The 17,828-nt window shown below is 47.0% G+C and overlaps 1 protein-coding gene across 4 annotated transcripts in view; it reads right to left on the bottom strand.

Annotated features, from left to right (window-relative positions):
• Nucleotides 1–17,828, bottom strand: part of ACOT7 (acyl-CoA thioesterase 7) — a 112,835-nt gene that overhangs the window by 64,748 nt on the left and 30,259 nt on the right. For all 4 annotated transcript variants that reach the window (XM_084821832.1, XM_084821831.1, XM_084821835.1 and 1 more), the window contains exons 3-5: nt 13,056–13,212; nt 2,116–2,207; nt 602–716 (exon numbers count right to left, since the gene is read on the bottom strand). In XM_084821832.1, the coding sequence (XP_084677958.1) occupies nt 602–716; nt 2,116–2,207; nt 13,056–13,212 (364 nt within the window). The remainder of the gene's footprint in view (nt 1–601; nt 717–2,115; nt 2,208–13,055; nt 13,213–17,828) is intronic.

Here is a 17,828-nt window from a genome sequence, read left to right as displayed (position 1 = left end):
TAATCTAAAAAGGAAGGGGAAAGCTGCTTTTCAAAACCAGCCTTGTTGGATCTAGCTGAGGCAAAGGGACTGGAAAAGCAGCCCAAATCCTGGCCTGTGTTCTAACCCGTGCAAGTTTATCTGCTCTGATGTGGGGTTTTCACAGGCAGCCCGAGTTGTAGGGCTCAGACAACCTCCTCTCAACAGCCCGGTGACTCACTCGGGTCTTTCACCAACAGGGTGGTCCCTCCTAGCTCCTCCCCGATTTCCCCAGCCATGTGAGTGGATTCAGACCACGCCCCTTGAGGGATGCCTCTTTACTCTTGCACAGGAAGAGCTTGTCCGCTCACCCCCAAAGCCCTCTCACTCCACGTGATGCCGATGAAGAGACTTCAAGTAACTGCATCAGGAGTGTGGGTCACAATAAGGCATAACACTTCGTAAATCTAATACCTAGCCTGGAATTAAAAAAGGAATGTTAACTACCCACAAGAACAGCCACCCCACAGTTACTGTGTCTGGCTTTTGCAGCAATACAAGCAACACAATCCCATTAATATTTACTTGGAATGAAGTCCAGCTGGGTTCAGTGGTGCTTACCCCAGGTAAGTGTGCATTTTACCTGGGTTGATAACTGGTAGGATGACGTCCCCGTTTCTCTCCTTGGTTTCTAGACGTTCCAGCTTTTGCTCCTCGTAGCGTCTTCTCCCTTCCTCCTCCTGCTCCTTCCCTGCAAACTGACAGGAAACAGAAGGACCATCTGTTCACCCCAGATGTTACGCCAAGCCACGCGAGAAGGGCCAGAGATTGCTGCCTTGTTGGCACCACCATTAGCCATGTTGCTAGGAAGAGCCACCGGTGACAAAAGAGGTGCCCCAGGGCCGCCGCCGACAGCAAGCCCATCTGAAAGGGCTTTTCTGCACAACCATCCAAGAGGACAGAAATTTCCCCTTTGCAGTTCACTCAATCATATCGTAAGTGAGGATTACCCTGGGTAACAGCCAAGGAAAGGGAAACGCAGGGGGACAATTTGGATGATATGTTAAATCTACAGCTGCACACAACATTGGAGCAAAGGAAGAGGCTAGAAAAGGCGGCATTGCTCAAAGGAGGGCTGGGGAGGAAAGGGGTCTCTTCGGGCTGCATCAGCCTGATGGTGACACTACAAGGCTCTTGAGATTCTCAGTTGCGCAAATAAGAATTGTAATCCGCAGGCTTGGCCCCAGCTTCTTAGGGGCCCATGTGCAACTTGACAGAGGAGGGCCAGGAGGTGGCACAGCCAGTAAGGGTTGGGGGAAGGAGGGTATACAAACGAAGTGTGCCACAGAAGGCTCTGGGGTACACACACTCTCTTGCTGTAGGGCTGGGGTCTCAAACATGGTACCCATGAGCACCAACGTGTCCACGGACACCTCTCTCGGCACCCGCCAGACTCCCGGCTTGGGCCCTCCTGGGATGCTGGCTTGCTGCAAAACAAGGTGCTGCCCTCCAGCGCCATCTTTATTCAGGTTCAAAAGAGGTGTGTGTTTCAGAGTGCAGCCCCCACCTCAGACTGGTACATGGGTTCCTGAGGAGGCGGCTTTTCTTTCAGCCTCACCAGTTTGGCTTCTGGGAGATGAGAGCTCTGTGACCAGCCACGCCTGCCCATGAAAGCCCTTTCATGAATAGCTGAGGTGCCCCCGTGGCAGCCATTTTGTGAGTGCACTCATGGCACTTATCAAAATGCCAAATGTGCCCACTGATCTGGAAAGGCTTGGGAACCCCGATGCAGGGCCTGACGAGGTATAAGCACTGACAGCCAAAAGCAAGCACTGGCTCTCAGTCAGCAGAGCCAGCAGCTCAGGCTCTGAGAGCCAGCCAAGGGTAGCCTGCTGAGCTCTTGGGACAGGATGAGCCATTCATGGTGAAGTCACTAGAGAGACAGAGAAGGTATGCTCTACTCCAAAAGCCCTTTGCTCATCACATCCCCCCAACGGTTTACAACGCGAACCAAAACAAAAAGTACATGCAATTAAGCAAGTCTACACGAACGTGCACATGTATTTTGTTTGCAGGATCACAACTGGGTCAGGGCTGATATGCCGCCCCTCCTTCTCCCTAGAGCATCTGAACCATCAGTGTCCCGGCACATCTTACCTGAATTGGGGGCACTTCCAAAACTTTGTGGACGTTGTGGAGAGAGAGGGGCACATACCACAGAGTAGCCTTGTTGGTCACCCTCTTGGCACCTTGTGGGAGAAAGAAAAATCTATAAATGGAGAGACCCCAGGAAACAGCCTGGGATGCAGGAACTCAGGTTATCAGTTCTGAACCCAAAACTAAGCGACCTCATCTGAGGCGTCATCCATGTGCCCTGCATTCAGAGCTTAGGCGAAAGACTGCCAGCAAAGGGCCTTTTCTAGGGTGACACCCCAACTCCGCAACTCTGAGTTATGTTTAACTGGAACCATTATTAATGCACTTAGCAACGTGAGAATGATTGTTATCACCAACTACCAGCGTCACAAACGGGCACTGTGCTTATTTCACATATGTTTAAGCTTGAATTTGATTGTCACCATGGGGGAGGGGGCATTTCATTGCCATAAGACCCCACTGTTTACAAATGTTTCCTGGGCAGCTTATGCCTTAGTACATGTATCACTCTCTAAGGTGCCACAAGACACAACATGTTGCTTGGTGGCACCCGCAATCTTTTAGGTGTCAGGCAAAGTCCATCCTGTTTCAGTGGAGCCACGAACAATGGGTCAGCTCCCTCCAGCCATCCAGCTAGGCCCAGCAAGCACCTATGAGACAACCCCCGTGAACTGTTATCGCATTGCAGCTCCCAGCGCTGGTACTCAAGGTCAGGCCGAGGCTCCGTCAACTGGGACAGCGAGAACAGCTGGGCCTGGTGGAAAAGACTCTGCTCTTCTGTGCTGGGGTGGGAGGCTTGGAGCCCAGGCCTGGGATTGGCTGGGGGAAATCTGCCCTGGGCTGCCAGGGCCAGGCAATAAAAGGAGTCTGGGCAGTGGTGTGGCTGCCTCCTCTCTTCCTGGCAGTATTCCGATGTGTTCGGATCCTATCCCAGGAGGCCCTCATTTTGGTAGTGTATAGGTAGGGTAGCCAGCGCTTTGTTTTGCTTGCAGTACTGTCTTGAAAGTTCTCTGAGTGGCACATTTTAATCTTCTATTCTGCTTTTCCCCTCTGCCCTCAACTTTTCCCTTTTAATAAACCTTTATTCAACCTTAAAGTGGGGAGTGCTTCCTTCTGGGTAAACCTCGGTGCTAAGTCCAGTGCCAGCTGGCCAGCGAGGGTGGCTGCTGGGTTAGCATTTGGGGACAGAGACCTGAGGTGGTCTGGCTATTACCTAGGGAAGTGGTGGGCTCTCCCACACTGGAGGCATTCAAGACGAGGCTGGACAGCCATCTGTCAGGGATGCTCTGACTTGGATTCTTGCATTGACCAGGGGGTTGGACTCGATGGCCTTGTAGGCCCCTTCCAACCCTACTATTCTATGATTCTATGGCCTACCTGGCACTGAGGCGGATTAGTTCTAGCCTTCCTTCACAAGTGGCATTTAATATTCTTTTTAATCTGGTTTTCAACTTCTTTGTTAACCCACTCTTTAGCTGTTTTCTGCTTTGTTTGAATTGTTTTACTGATGCCTGGTTTTTTATTTACGAAATTGCATTTTAAAATAATCCACCTAAGTCACCACAAGGGTGTTGTTGTTCTTTTAAGTCAAAAGACAATACAAATCTCTTGAACAAAATGAAGCACTTTAGTGAGCAAAAGTCTCTGGGTCATTTTTGTCCTCCTTTCACAGCAGCCTTGCAAAATAAGCTGTCCCTATTCCCACTTTACAGATGAGGTGCTGCGCCTAAGAAAGAATTGCCTAAGACCTTTCAAAAAAAGTTATTGGTTGAATAGGTCTCCCCAGTTACTAATCTGGATTTAGCTTAAAGGTCATTCTTCCATTTACGCCTCCCATTTGCAAAACACAAAGGCGGACAAGGATCGCAAGGCAGGTAAGGGAGTGCGCTCTAGGGAGGTTCAGGAACTATAAGCAGCCACACCAATCAAGTTAGCCATTTACTCAGGCAGAAGGCCACTCAGAGCTGAGGAAAGGCATTCTGGACATGCTCAGAAAGTACTTGTTCTCTTCCCTGATTTACCCATTAAGCATATAGTGTCAGCAAAATGGCCAAGATAAGGGCTGCCACATTCATCAAGACATCACTGCGTAGCATCTCCCTCTAACTGCAGCTTGGATGCTTTCCACAGGCCCACGGCTGGGCTCCCTGATCAGTGTATATAGCCATTTTTGTCCTTGGCTCAAGTTCTGGCTCAGTCTCAACTTTATTTTAGAAAAACATGCATTGAGCTTTACAGGCTGCAGTAGAAAAGAGGATCAGACACGCTCACGGAGGAGAATAAGGCTATCAATGGCTACTAGCCATGACGGCTAAACGCTATCTCCAGAATCAACGAGAGCTTTTGCTCTCGTGCCCTGTTTGTGGGCTTCCCATAGAGCTCTGGCTGGCTACTGTAGGAAGCAGGATGGTGGACTAGACAGGCCTTTGGGCTGATCCCACAGGGCTTTTCTTAACTTCCTAGTGGTCATTCTACCAACTGGCCCTTTTCTGTTCGTGGGTTTGATCTGAGCATCCACAACAGGACCTTTGTTTATAAGGGCATGACCCTTGCAAGCGGCTGATTTGGCCTTAAGCAAGCTTCCACAAGAACAGCGAAGAGCAATACACCTCCGGCTTACCTGGCCGGGCCAGGGGGGATCAACAGAGCAGGGGGCAACAAGGGGCTGGAGCCCACTGCCGCCCCCCTAGGAAGCGCCTCCAAGTGCTGAGGGGCACACGTCTCCCCTTGAAATGCGTACTGTGGAAATACCAGTGTAATCCAGCTGTATCTCAGGTGAAAGCGATGAACGGTAATGGCCAAAGGAGAGCAGAGGAGCCCTTTGCAGGCTAGAATGTGGAAGCTAGCAGGCTGGGACCAGAAGCTGATGTGGAGCCTGACAGAGAACCAGTGGGACGACTTGTGCAGAGCAGTGACATTTGTAGTTAGGGGCAGTTAGAGAGGAAAGATCACTGGGGTAAGAGAAGCAAATCCCCTAGCAACTTTTATTCATTCATTCATTCCTGCTATAAGCTGTGTTTTAGAGCCAAGCCTTCCAAAGCAACGTGCACAAAATGAAAGAAAAATAGCACATTTAGACAGGCTTCATAAGTGTACAGTAGATAGAGCAAGAGGTGAATGAGGAAAAACTGCTTTGGAATACAGCCACCAGTTCTCTTTAGGAAAAGCAACAGTAAAAAGGTACATTTTTAAGGCCCTCTTAAAAGCTCTTAATTCATCTCACTAGGGCCATAAGGCTGGGCTACTGAAAGGAAGAAGAGCTGGATCCCCTCCTTTCTGGGAGGGTCTGCTCTGCTTGAGTTCTGAGCCACCAATTAAAAGGAATACTGGCAAGAGCATACAGTTGTGCTGTATTACCTCTTAGCAGAAGGTTGACGTAGTATGTGTTGGACGTAACGTGACACTGAAACCTCTAGTGAAAGTTCCTACCTTATGGGCAAAATGGTCGAACAGTTGCCATAGCCCTGTCATCATGGTGCAGGAGCAGACAGACTTCAAGTTTACGGGATCCACTTTGTTTTTCCACTATATCCCAGAGGTCCACAAACCAAAAATAGTGGCTCAAGAAGGCAGACAGAGGATTATAGGACAAGGTGCCTCTATGTACATGCTCAGCCCTGGAATTTGTTTTCACTCCCTAAACTGGAACTTGCACACAGATCCTTTGACACACATGTTTAATCTTGTTTTGCCCAGAGCTTTCTTGATTTCAGAAGCCTCATTTAGAAGGAAAAAACCTGCTGGCACGCCGAAATGAACCTATCCGTACTCTACATTCCTCCTCCAAGTGCCTCCTCCGAGGGAAGCTCGGAAGGCGGCAACGAGGGAGAGGGCCTCTCAGCGGTGGCCCCCCATCTGCAGACCAATGAGGTCTGCCTAGCACCAACACTGTTACCTTTTTCGTGCCAGGTTAAGACCTCTCTCTTTTCCCAGGCATTTGGCAGCACACGATGAGTTTAAATCAGTCCTGGATGTGTCTTTAGTTATGACTGCCAGTTCAAAGCTGTTTTTAGTTATATGTTGTTTGTATATATTGTCTGTGTGCTTTTATGTAAATGGCTTTTAAACTTTTTATATTGTATTTAATGTTTTAACTTCTGTAAACCACCCAGAGAGCTTCGGCTATGGGGCGGTAAAGAAATGTAATTAAATAAATAAGTAGAATTTTAAAAAGCTTTTTGTCGTTGCTGTTGTTAAACCACTGGAAGTCGGAGGCTTCTGCTGACCTACTGCAAAACACCAGAGGTCTTCTAGGAGACCTGATCCACTTTCTGCCCACCCTTGCAGTCATGCAGGCCATATTTCGCTTCTGTTCAGGCAGGGGCAATCTGTTTATTACCTCTAAAGTGTTAGGCAGGTTATCCCAAAGACACCGTTCCCTCACCCCTAGTTTTCCCGTTTCAAGTTACCATAGTACAGCCTGCAGAGCCCCAATCCTCCTTTGTGCCTGCCGAGCTGCGCTGCTGATGTTCACACAACTTAACCCAAATGTCTAAACGTTAATTTCTGTTGGATGCAATTAGAAGAAAACAGCAGCGGTGCAGGTGAAGTGCGGCCACAAAGACTTCTGAAAGCAGCAGTCTCAGGAACTGCCACTCTTTTCATCACAATGTTATTCAGGAAAAAAGGCAAGTAGCGGTTCTGTGTCACTCGAGGCCTTTGCATGAGAGACCTTTTCTGGTATGGCTGTTGCTGTAGCAACCTGCTTGTCAGGACTGGGGGGTGGGGGTGCTGCGTGTAAGCAGTAAATCTTATTTCCCAAAGCAGACTGTCACATTCACTCCAAGTCAAAGCGCCGTGAAAATATATATATTTTATGTAGCTGAGGAGGAAGGCAGGATCATAGGAAAACACTGCAGCCTTTTTGCCGATTGGAAGAGGGTCGGAGGCAGGGCTGTATGTGTGAAAGTGAACTCCTTTTCTGCTTCAATGAAAGGCTGGGTATGTAAACCAGCCAACCATATTACAGATTAGGGTGTTTTGTGTAAATGTCTGCTTTTGTTTGCAATGGGGAGGAGGATGTGACAGCAAAGCACTCCCCCTGTCCCTGAACACTGGGAGCATAGCCTGCTCTGCTGGAGGAGGAAAACACGCACAACCGTTTTACGAGCAGTGAGGCCAGTTCTGAAAGCGTCCCCGCCCCACAGAATGTACGTACTCCTGTCCTGGGGAAAGCGCTGAAAAACTAGTTGTGCAAGTTTTCGGTGTTGTTTTCCACTTCCTGGCCCATACTTCGAAGGCTTGTGGTGAGTGGGCAGGGAATAACTGTCTAACAGTCCGAACATAAATACAGATAACCTTGGAGGGTTAGTTATATACATTTTTCACTTCTTAGTAAGCATATGAGTAGAATATTGCCTGCACACCTTTCATTATTTGACAGGTGTGGAACGCTGCCTAAGGTGTAGAATATTTGAAAGTGTAGATATTCTAAGGTGTAGAATATTTGAAAGATAGTAGAATATTGCCTGCACAAGTAAAAAGACTAGAGAACTGAAAGCAGGACTTTGTCAAGGAAAGAACAGGGAAGAATATAATTACCTGAGCTAAGTGACATCTTCAGTCTGTTTGAAGTTCGGTCTCTTGATAACTGATCCCCCGGAATGAAAATTGGTGTGCATGTTCAGGACACCATTCTGGGTCTCAAGGTCAAATGCCAGCTTGATGCCTACGTCCATTTTCAAAGTGTAACACACCGTAATTCGCTATCTCCCATAAGCATTGAGAGATCATGGTGAAGCAAGGTATGTAGGTTTACGAGGCAATTCTACACTTCAGCTTTAAATACCAGCTTGTCACTTGCACCAGTTCTTAGCTGACATGCAGGTGGAGAGAACGATGCAAAATATATTGCACTGCGATTATCTATAATATAGATTTGACAGCACGGCAGCGGCCATTTGAGGGCCACAAAAAAAGGACGGGGGGAACATACGGCCCGCATGCCTCCCACCCCAATCTATATGCTATCCATATATACACCTCTCTAAGAGCCATGCTGCATCAGACCAAAGGCCTATGTAGCCCAGGATCCTGCTACCCACAGAGGCCAACCAGTTGTTTCCAGGAAACCCAAAATATTAGGAAAAAAAGCCCCCAGAACTGGTATTCTGTAGCATACTGCTCTGAAGATGGAGGCTCCATTTCACCATCATGTTCAATAGCCAAGCTGGTCCTAGGGAAGGTGGTGATGCAAGCAGCCTCCCAGATGTGTCATGGTCTAGGCAGTGTTTGGCGCACTCCCTGCCTAGAGTTCTCAACAGCATTCTGAGACCTCTCTCCGGAAAATCTCTGTGCATATGAAACTGTGACAAGACATACTTTGCAACTGCAATTTGGGGAAGATGGAAGGGGCAAACATCTCACCCCTGGAGTCCCATTTTATTATGGCCTCTCGCATCAAATTGTCCAATTGGCCCATGTCATACCGGGGGCTCTTTTCTTGCTCCGAACCGTGCGTGCGCACGCACACGTGTGCATCTCCGGACTCCACATCTCTTCTCTGTCCAGGAATATACAGATATATCTTTAAAAGCAGCCACAAGGAGGGGCAGCGGGGGAGAAAAAGAAGTAGGCAAGAATTCACTTGGCGCTTGCAACAGCCCAGAGTTAATCAGTGGTGTCTATCATCGACTGGGATGAACTTTTGGCTCCCGGTTTGATCTGCATATTCTCTTTCAAGGCAGAGTAACCATGGAAACACATTCTCATCTTCCCACACATGGGCCCAGAGCATGGGGCTAGACATCTGGTTTCTCCTGCACCTGCTTTGTTTTTATGAAACCCAGCATTTTATGCTGACAAAATCACAATGTCCCATGGTCCAAACCAGACTCTTGTGTTCTCTTAGCAGGAAAGATTCTGGTGCCAACAGTTTGGGGGGGGGGGGAGAGACGGGGGAAGACAGAGGGGGGGAAGAGGGGTGCAAAAGGAGGCAACTATACTCTGTAGCACCACACGTGCAGAATCCGGGCCAGATGTGGTATTTGTGGAAGGAACTGAATTCCCAAGGGCCATTTTAGGCATGACTTTCTGAAAGGCATCAACATGTCATTTTTGACCAGTAAAAAGCATGTCAGCTTGCTCTCATTTCATTCCAAGATCGCATCGCCCAACAAGGAACAGGATGAAATGGAACATTCATCTTCATGGGCATCTGGTACAGAGGTGCTGAAATTTAATTCACTTCCAATACTGCAGTGTGTGTGTATAAATATATGTATGTGTGTGCATGCGTCTCTCTCTCTCTCTCTCTCTCACACACACACACACACACACGGTGATAACAAGTGTAATTAATGGGGCTGCATCCTCTACAACTTTAGAAGCATTTGCGGAGAAAGGATGAAGTGCTGCATTACACACACACACAGACATCCCACAACTTTTTTTGTGTGAAGGGGGGAGGGGGGAGATAATTGCATGTAATTATGCAGCAGCGTTTAGTCTCCCTGCTACATAATTCCAATTCCAGAATACCATAAAAGGTCCAGCTGTATGTTTCTTCAAGAAATCAGAGCTGTCAGTTCACCGCTTGTGAACTCTAGTGATGTGGCCATCCATTTGTTTATCACAGAGAGAGAGAGGCGCAGTTTCCCCGTACGGGCTAGCATGACATTTGCTGTGACAGCTGTGTTCGGATGCAACAATAAGTCAGGGTTCTGGAGAATTCCGGCTTGTACTGAATGGGCATGCCCATGCATGCTGCAAGTGGGAGAAGCTAAACCATGGCCCTTCCATCCATGGTTTGTTTATTGTGACATCCAAACCAGGAACTCTGCCTGGTCTCTCGCCAACAATAAACCATGGCTTATAACTCTGACTTGTTTAGGGAGAGACAAGCAAGAGTTCCTGGGTGGATGTCACAACACATCTCAGACAGAGGGTCTGCAGTTTGTTTAGCAGCTCCTGCTTGCAGGAGGAGGCAAGCAAGAGAAGCATGCAGTGTGCACAGGCAGCTCAATTCCCAAACTCTGGTGTGCTGTGATATGCTAGGTAGTCACAACAATATTTCTGGAAGGGGCAAACAATGCAGTCATCCAAATCAGATTCCACTGGTTTCCAAGAAGAAATGAACATGTGCTTAGAGAATCCATCCCCTTTAGCTCTCATTGCTCAAATAACCTCAGTGCTTATCGTGTCCTTTACAAGTTCTGATAGAGGGTGAAACCTTTGCTCCAGGAAGCAGGAATCCAGAGGGTCACAAGCCCTAATGGTGCAGCACAGCCGGTTTCCTATCTTATTATCTCGGGAGCCCTCCTCCACATTCCAGATCCACAGCAACTTTCCACCCATTTTGAAGCCCTTGGATGCAGAAAGCCACAAATGATGATGGCCCATCCACCCACCTCCTCACCTATTCTAATCATAGGCAGCTTAAAAGAAAACAGTTGCTGCAGAATCTCCCTTCTGGTCCCTTGGAAGCAATTCTAACACCCCAGGTAACTGGCTACTTACAAACTTGGTCCAAGGAGGAACATCCCACAAAGAGAAGCTGAAGGAACAGAATGCCTTCCAGACCTTTGGAGTAAGAGAGCACCTAACAGATTCCAAGCACTCCACTCTACTCAGGGTAGGACACACAGGTTTTAAACTGTAGGAAAGCAAGCTTAGGTTACAGACCAGGAAAAGCAAACTTATTGTTCCATTCCTAAGCTGCTCTAATAAGCTGTCTATGGAGATCATAGGATTTCCTTGCTTGAAGGATTTTGAGAGAAGGCTGGACAGGCAGTTCCACAGGCAACAGAGGATTCGGTTATCCTGTTGGGGACGATCCCCTGGATCTTTCAATTTCTCTGCTTCTAGGATGCTGTATGATCACGCTGCTCTCCTCTCCCCACTGTGGGTTTCTTTCAAAGTTCCTTGCAGATACGTAACACTGAGGAGATGCCACAAGACCCAACAGTGTCTCTCACCTGCTCTGGGCACATTCATGTCATGAACCTGCCTTTGGAAGGAGATAACTAAGACACACAGTCCTTGCATGCAGAACTTCTGGCCCAGTGAAGTTCTGCAGGAGACGTATCTCAAAGGAATTATCGGCATGACCACCCAACTGATTATGGCACTTGCCAGTTCTACCACTAGAACTACTCCTGTGAGATGCATAAAGCACCTTCATGCTGGATGGCTTCATGACTGAAGGCTTGCTGGAAGCATCTGGCTAGAAACAGGATGTTGGACTAGCAGAACTCTTAGGGCTTTCTTAAAGACACAACATGATGGCTAGTAGCTGAGGTACTGACACCATTCAAGTTTTGAAACATCAGCTCCAACGTTTCAGGCCTTGGTGGTTTATTGCAAGTCCAGAAACAAAGATCTATAGGCAAGAAAACCAAATCTTGCAGATTTACTACAATCCGCATCGATCGCTTGAGCGATGAAGTAATTGCTTGATTCTGCTGGGAATCTCATCTCAAGGAAGGAAATGCAGCACTGTGGGGAGAAAAGCTGGCTTTGTAAGCCAAGAAGCAAGGCTTAAAGCAAGAGGCAGGGAGGGAGAGAGAGCTTTTTGAGGCAGGGACGTGTTTTGTTAAAATTCCCCAACCCAGAAACATAAACGCTACACAAGAACATGCAATGATGAATATTTTTCTGATATCTGTGTTGTGAAATTAATTTTTCAAAAATCTGGAATTTCTGGCAAGATGACAGAGCGCAGAGATGGACAGAAAAGGGATAGGAACCCAATGATGGAAGATGAGTTCTGCCATCTTGAGGGCTACGAATTTGAGTTGAAAAAACTTCCCTATTTTCCCTTCCTTCAGTGGCAAAGGGAGATGGGATGGGACACCTTCTGCTCAGAATGTAATAGCCATGCTTTGTAAACAGGCAATGAAAGAAAAAATGTCATTCTGGATAAGGGGTAGCAAGCAAACTGAAAACATCCTCATAGCACACACCCAGAAGTATTCACCCCCCGCCCAATTCACATCACACCTTTATGAGAGAGACCGTAGCTCAGTCGTTGAACATACACTTTGCATGCAGAAGGTCCCAGATTCAATCCAGGCAGGGCTGAGAAAGCCCCCTGCCTGGACATCTGGAGAGCATGGCTAATCAGTGTGCACAGCACTGAGCTAGACAGACTGACCAGGTCTAAGACTGCTGCTGATGTTCTTTTGGCCCTTCTGGAACACAGCTATTAGCCTGAGAACAGAACTCCACTTTTCCTCTGACACCAAATCCAACAGTTGTTTAGATTGTGCGCATGGGACACAGAATATCCATCAAGCAAAGTTTGGTGCTCGAGCCCCCCATTTCTCTAATGCACCAGAAGCACCAGAAAGCATCCCCTGGAATGCAACTCAGCTATGCAGGAGGAGGAGTGAAGAACCAACACCATGGGATGGTTTGGAATTTCTTGACAGCATCAAAGATTGTGACTGCTGTCAAATGGAGAAGTAGAGATGCTCTCTCTATTATAGATTTGGCATGCTGCAGAAATGGCAAAACTGACAAATTGATTCAATTAAGGAACAGGAGGAAATTGAATGAAACTTTATAAGAATTGGCTGCCTTTTATAAATTATATGTAAAGGAGATGCAGTCTGGATATTAACAGTTATCACTGTGCTTAACCTGAAGCGCGATAAACTTAATTCCATGTTTTTGGTCTTGTAACCAGTTATGTTTTATTTATGACATCTATGATATTTGTGGTGGTTATATGTGGTGTATGGTTTGGGGTTATTTTTTTTACACCTCACCCCCTCCAAGGCCATCATACACCAATTCAAGTGTATGGGGTGAAGGTGCAACCAGATAGTCCATGGTCTTTTATGCACATGCACACGCCTGCGAATTGAGTAGAACGAGGCGGGGGGGATGCAGCCGTCCTTTCCCCTCAATAAAACGCTGGGAAACAAAACATTTGAGAAATGCAACTTCAGATGGTAGGGACTGCTCAGCAGGTGACCACAAAAGGTGCCAGGATTTACCTGTGAGGATGTTTTCCGATTCCACATTCACTTGGACTTCTACGGAGTGCTTGGATGTGTAGGTGATCTCAGAGCTGACGTGAGCCACCTCTCCAATGCACATGGGTGAAAGGAAATCGGTGCGCTCAACACGAGCGAGGGCAGCTACGCATCGCTCCTAGAAGGGTCGCAAAAAATACTGTTAGCTAATGCAACACACAGAGGTGGCTAAGGGAGCAAACATACACAAATGCAACTAAGTGAGTAGAGGGTCCAAAACACAGCCACTGAACTCTACAGATCCGCTATCCAGTTCTGTCCCTTCCGCTAAAAAACACATGGGCATAACACAGTGATAGTGCCCCTGTTTGCATGCGGGTCAGGACAGTGCACAAAGTTTACACGTGGATAACAGTAAGACAATGAGGTGTATCAAATGCTATACAAATTTATAAGACATTGCTTAAAATGCACACCAAAAGGCGCAAATGGAAGGACAGGAGGAGCCCAGTGGAGCAAATTGTGGCTGCCAACTGGAGTGATGCTTGCCGCTTCTTGTTGTTGTTGTTCAGTCGTGTCCGACTCTTCGTGACCCCATGGACCATAGCACGCCAGGCCTTCCTGTCCTGCGCTCTCTCCCGGAGCGTGCTCAAGTTCATATTCATTGCATCCGTGATGCTATCTAGCCATCTCATCCTCTGCCGTCCCCTTCTCCTTTTGCCTTCAGTCTTTCCCAGCATCAGGGTCTTTTCCAGGGAGTTTTCTCTTCGCATTAGGTGGCCAAAATATTGGAGCTTCAGCTTCATTATCTGTCCTTCCAAAGAGCAGTCAGGGTTGATTTCCTTTAGGATGGACTGATTTGACCTCCTTGCAGTCCAGGGGACTCGTAAGAGTCTTCTCCAGCACCACAGTTCGAAAGCATCAATTCTTCGGCGCTCAGCCTTCCTTATAGTCCAGCTCTCACAGCCATACATTACTACTGGGAAAACCATAGCTTTGATTAGACGGACCTTTGTCGGCAAGGTGATGTCTCTGCTTCTTACTATACGGTCTAGGTTGGCCATAGCTTTCCTCCCAAGGAGCAAGCGTCTTTTAATTTCATGGCTACAGTCACCGTCTGCGGTGATCTTGGAGCCCAAGAAAGTAAAATCTGTCACTGCTTCCATTTCTTCCCCTTCTATATGCCAGGAAGTGATAGGGCCAGATGCCATGATCTTCGTTTTTTTAATGTTGAGTTTCAAACCAGCTTTTGCACTCTCCTCTTTCACCCTCAACAAGAGGCTCTTGAGATCCTCTTCGCTTTCTGCCATTAGGGTGGTATCGTCTGCATATCGGAGGTTGTTGATAATTCTCCCGGCAATCTTAATTCCGATCTCTGATTCATCCAACCCGGCATTTCTCATGATGTACTCTGCATATAAGTTAAATAAGCAGGGTGACAATATGCAGCCTTGTCGTACTCCTTTCCCAATTTTGAACCACTCGGTTGTTCCATCTCTGGTTCTTACTGTTGCTTCTTGACCCTCGTACAGGTTTCTCAGGAGACACGTAAGGTGGTCTGGTACTCCCATCACTTTAAGAATTTGCCACAGTTTGTTGTGATGCACACAATCAAAGGCTTTAGCGTAGTCAATGAAGCAGAAATAGACGTTTTTCTGGAATTCTCTTGCTTTCTCCATGATGCAGCGAATGTTGGCGATTTGATCTCTAGTTCCTCTGCCTCTTCTAAACCCAGCTTGTACTTCCGGTAGTTCTCGGTTCGCATACTGCTGAAGCCTAGCTTGTAGGATTTTGAGCATCACCTTGCTGGCATGTGAAATGAGCGCAATTGTGCGGTAGTTTGAACACTCTTTGGCGTTGCCCTTCTTTGGAATTGGAATGCAAACTGACCTTTTCCAGTCTTGTGGCCACTGTTGAGTGTTCCAGATTTGTTGGCATATTGAATGCAGCACTTTAACAGCATCATCTTTTAGGATTTTAAATAGCTCGGCTGGAATACTGTCATCTCCGCTAGCTTTGTTGTTACTAATGCTTCCTAAGGCCCACTTGACTTCACTCTCTAGGATGTCCGGCTCAAGTTCAGTGACCGCACTATCATGGCTATCAGGGACATTCAAATCTTTCCTGTATAGTTCTTCTGTGTATTCTTGCCACCTCTTCTTAATCTCATCTGCTTCTGTTAGGTCCCTGCCTTCTTTGTCCTTTATCATGCCCGTCTTTGCACAAAACGTTCCCTTGAGATCTCCAATTTTCTTGAAGAGATCTCTAGTCTTTCCCATTCTGTTGTTTTCCTCGATTTCTTTGCATTGTTCATTTAAGAAGGCCTTCTTGTCTCTCCTTGCTATTCTCTGGAACTCTGCATTCAGTTGGGTATATCTTCCCCTTTCTCCCTTGCTTTTCGCTTCCCTTCTTTCCTCAGCTACTTGTAAAGCCTCATCAGACAGCCACTTGGCTTTCTTGCATTTCTTTTTCTTTGGGACGGATTTCGTTGCTGCCTCCTGAACAATGTTACGGACCTCCGTCCATAGTTCCTCAGGCACTCTGTCTATCAGGTCTAATCCCTGAAATCTATTCCTCACCTCCACTGTATATTCATCAGGGATATGATTTAGGTCATACCTGAAAGGTTTAGTGGCTTTCCCTACGTTCTTCAATTTAAGCCGAAATTTTGCAAGAAGCAGCTCATGATCTGAGCCACAGTCAGCTCCAGGTCTTGTTTTTACTGACTGTATGGAGCTTCTCCATCTTTGGCTGCAAAGGACATAATCAATCTGATTTCGATATTGACCATCTGGTGACGTCCATGTGTAGAGTCGCCTCTTGTGCTGTTGGAAAAGAGTGTTTGCTATGATCAGCATGTTCTCTTGGCAAAACTCTATTAGCTTTTGTCCTGCTTCATTTTGTACACCAAGGCCATGCCTGCCTGTTATCCCGGTGATTTCTTGACTTCCTACTTTAGCATTCCAATCCCCTATGATGAAGAGGACATCTTTTTTTGGTGTTAGTTCTAGAAGGTGTTGTAGGTCTTCATAGAACCGATCAACCTCAGCTTCTTCGGCCTCAGTGGTTGGGGCATAGACTTGAATTACTGTGATGTTGAATGGTTTGCCTTGGATTCGTACTGAGATCATTCTATCATTTTTAAGATTGTACCCCAGTACTGCTTTTCCCACCCTTTTGTTGACTATGAGTGCTACTCCATTTCTTCTAAGGGATTCTTGCCCACAATAGTAGATATGATGGTCACCTGAATTAAATTCGCCCATGCCTGTCCATTTGAGTTCGCTGACTCCCAAGATGTCGATGTTCAATCTTGCCATCTCATGTTTGACCACCTCCAGCTTACCTTGATTCATTGATCTGACATTCCAGGTTCCTAAACAATATTGTTCTTTACAGCATCGGATTTTCTTTTCACCGCCAGACACATCCACAGCTGAGTGTCCTTTCGGCTTTGGCCCAGCCGCTTCACTCTTTCTGGCGCTACTTGGAAATACCCTCTGCTCTTCCCCAGTAGCATATTGGACACCTTCCGACCTGAGGGGCTCATCTTCCGGCGTCATCTCTTTTAGCCTTGTGATACGTTCCATGGGGTTTTCTTGGCAAAAATACTGGAGTGGGTTGCCATTTCCTTCTCCAGTGGACCACATTTTGTCAGAACTCTCTGCCATGACCTGTCCGTCTTGGGTGGCCCTGCACGGCATAGCTTATGGCTTCACTGAGTTACGCAAGCCCCTTCGCCACAACAAGGCAGTGATCCATGAAGGGGATTGCCGCTTCTACCCAGACCTTAAAAAATTATCAAGACTATATTGGTCTGCGTAGAGAAGCACTTCACAGCATCCACCCCAAGCATATGCATACGTTTTGAAACGGGATGCTTCCGATCCCTGTTGAAGCAGACATCTGAAGTACCTGCCACTGAGGAAGACCATCTGGTCGAAACGCATTTGGAGAACAACAATGTCAAAAATTCACAGGTGGCCCTTGTAATCTGATATTTCCAAAGGAGAGAGACATGATCTGCCTGTCTGTATATCTACTGCATATTTTCAAGTAGTTGACACATACATTGGTTTTATTCAAGCCTATTGTTTTACAATTTTAGTTATGTTTTTAAAATTTTTATAAATGCTTTGTAGTGTTTTAAGTGTGTTCCGTGCACCTCGGTGTTCAGTCACGCTGGCCACATGGCCACGGAAGCGTCTTTGGACAGCGCTGGCTCTTCGGCTTAGAAATGGGGATGAGCACCGCACCCTAGAGTCGGACACGACTGGTTGGGGACACCTTTCTTTTTTCACTACCTTTTACTTGCACCCTGTGATGTGCACTTTAAGCTATGTTTTTTTTAATGTATAGTATTTGATACAGCTTGTTGCCTTATTATTGTTGCCCATGTGTAAAATCTGCACACTGTCCTGATCTTTTGCCTTTATCTGGTTTTTTATTGGCCAGGATATTATCCTCTTTCTTCAGCCTTAGGCATATATGCAGAAGGTCCCAGATTCAGCTCCCAACTTCTCCAGGTAGGGCTAGGAAGGAATCCTGCTTGAAACCCTGGAGAGCCACTGCCAATCAGTGTCGACATATAGCTGTACCAGTCAACTCACTCTGCCCAAGGCAGTTTCCTGTGCTTCTGTGTTCCACAGTTGCCACTGAAAGGCTGCACTGTGATTTCAGAACAAGAAAGACCACCTGCTTCATTTTGCCCACCCTCCTCTCTGTGTCAAGAGAAAGCTACAGAACTGCAACCATATCATGGAAAGCAGAATGCAGACTCCCAAACCAGATCTA

The sequence above is a fragment of the Heloderma suspectum genome, chromosome 15, assembly GCF_057233095.1.
Source record: "Heloderma suspectum isolate Gila_16-S chromosome 15, 16-S_ref, whole genome shotgun sequence".
In the NCBI taxonomy this organism is placed as follows: domain Eukaryota; kingdom Metazoa; phylum Chordata; class Lepidosauria; order Squamata; family Helodermatidae; genus Heloderma; species Heloderma suspectum.
Note: the sequence above shows the minus strand (reverse complement) of the source record. Positions and strands in the feature narration are given on the sequence as shown.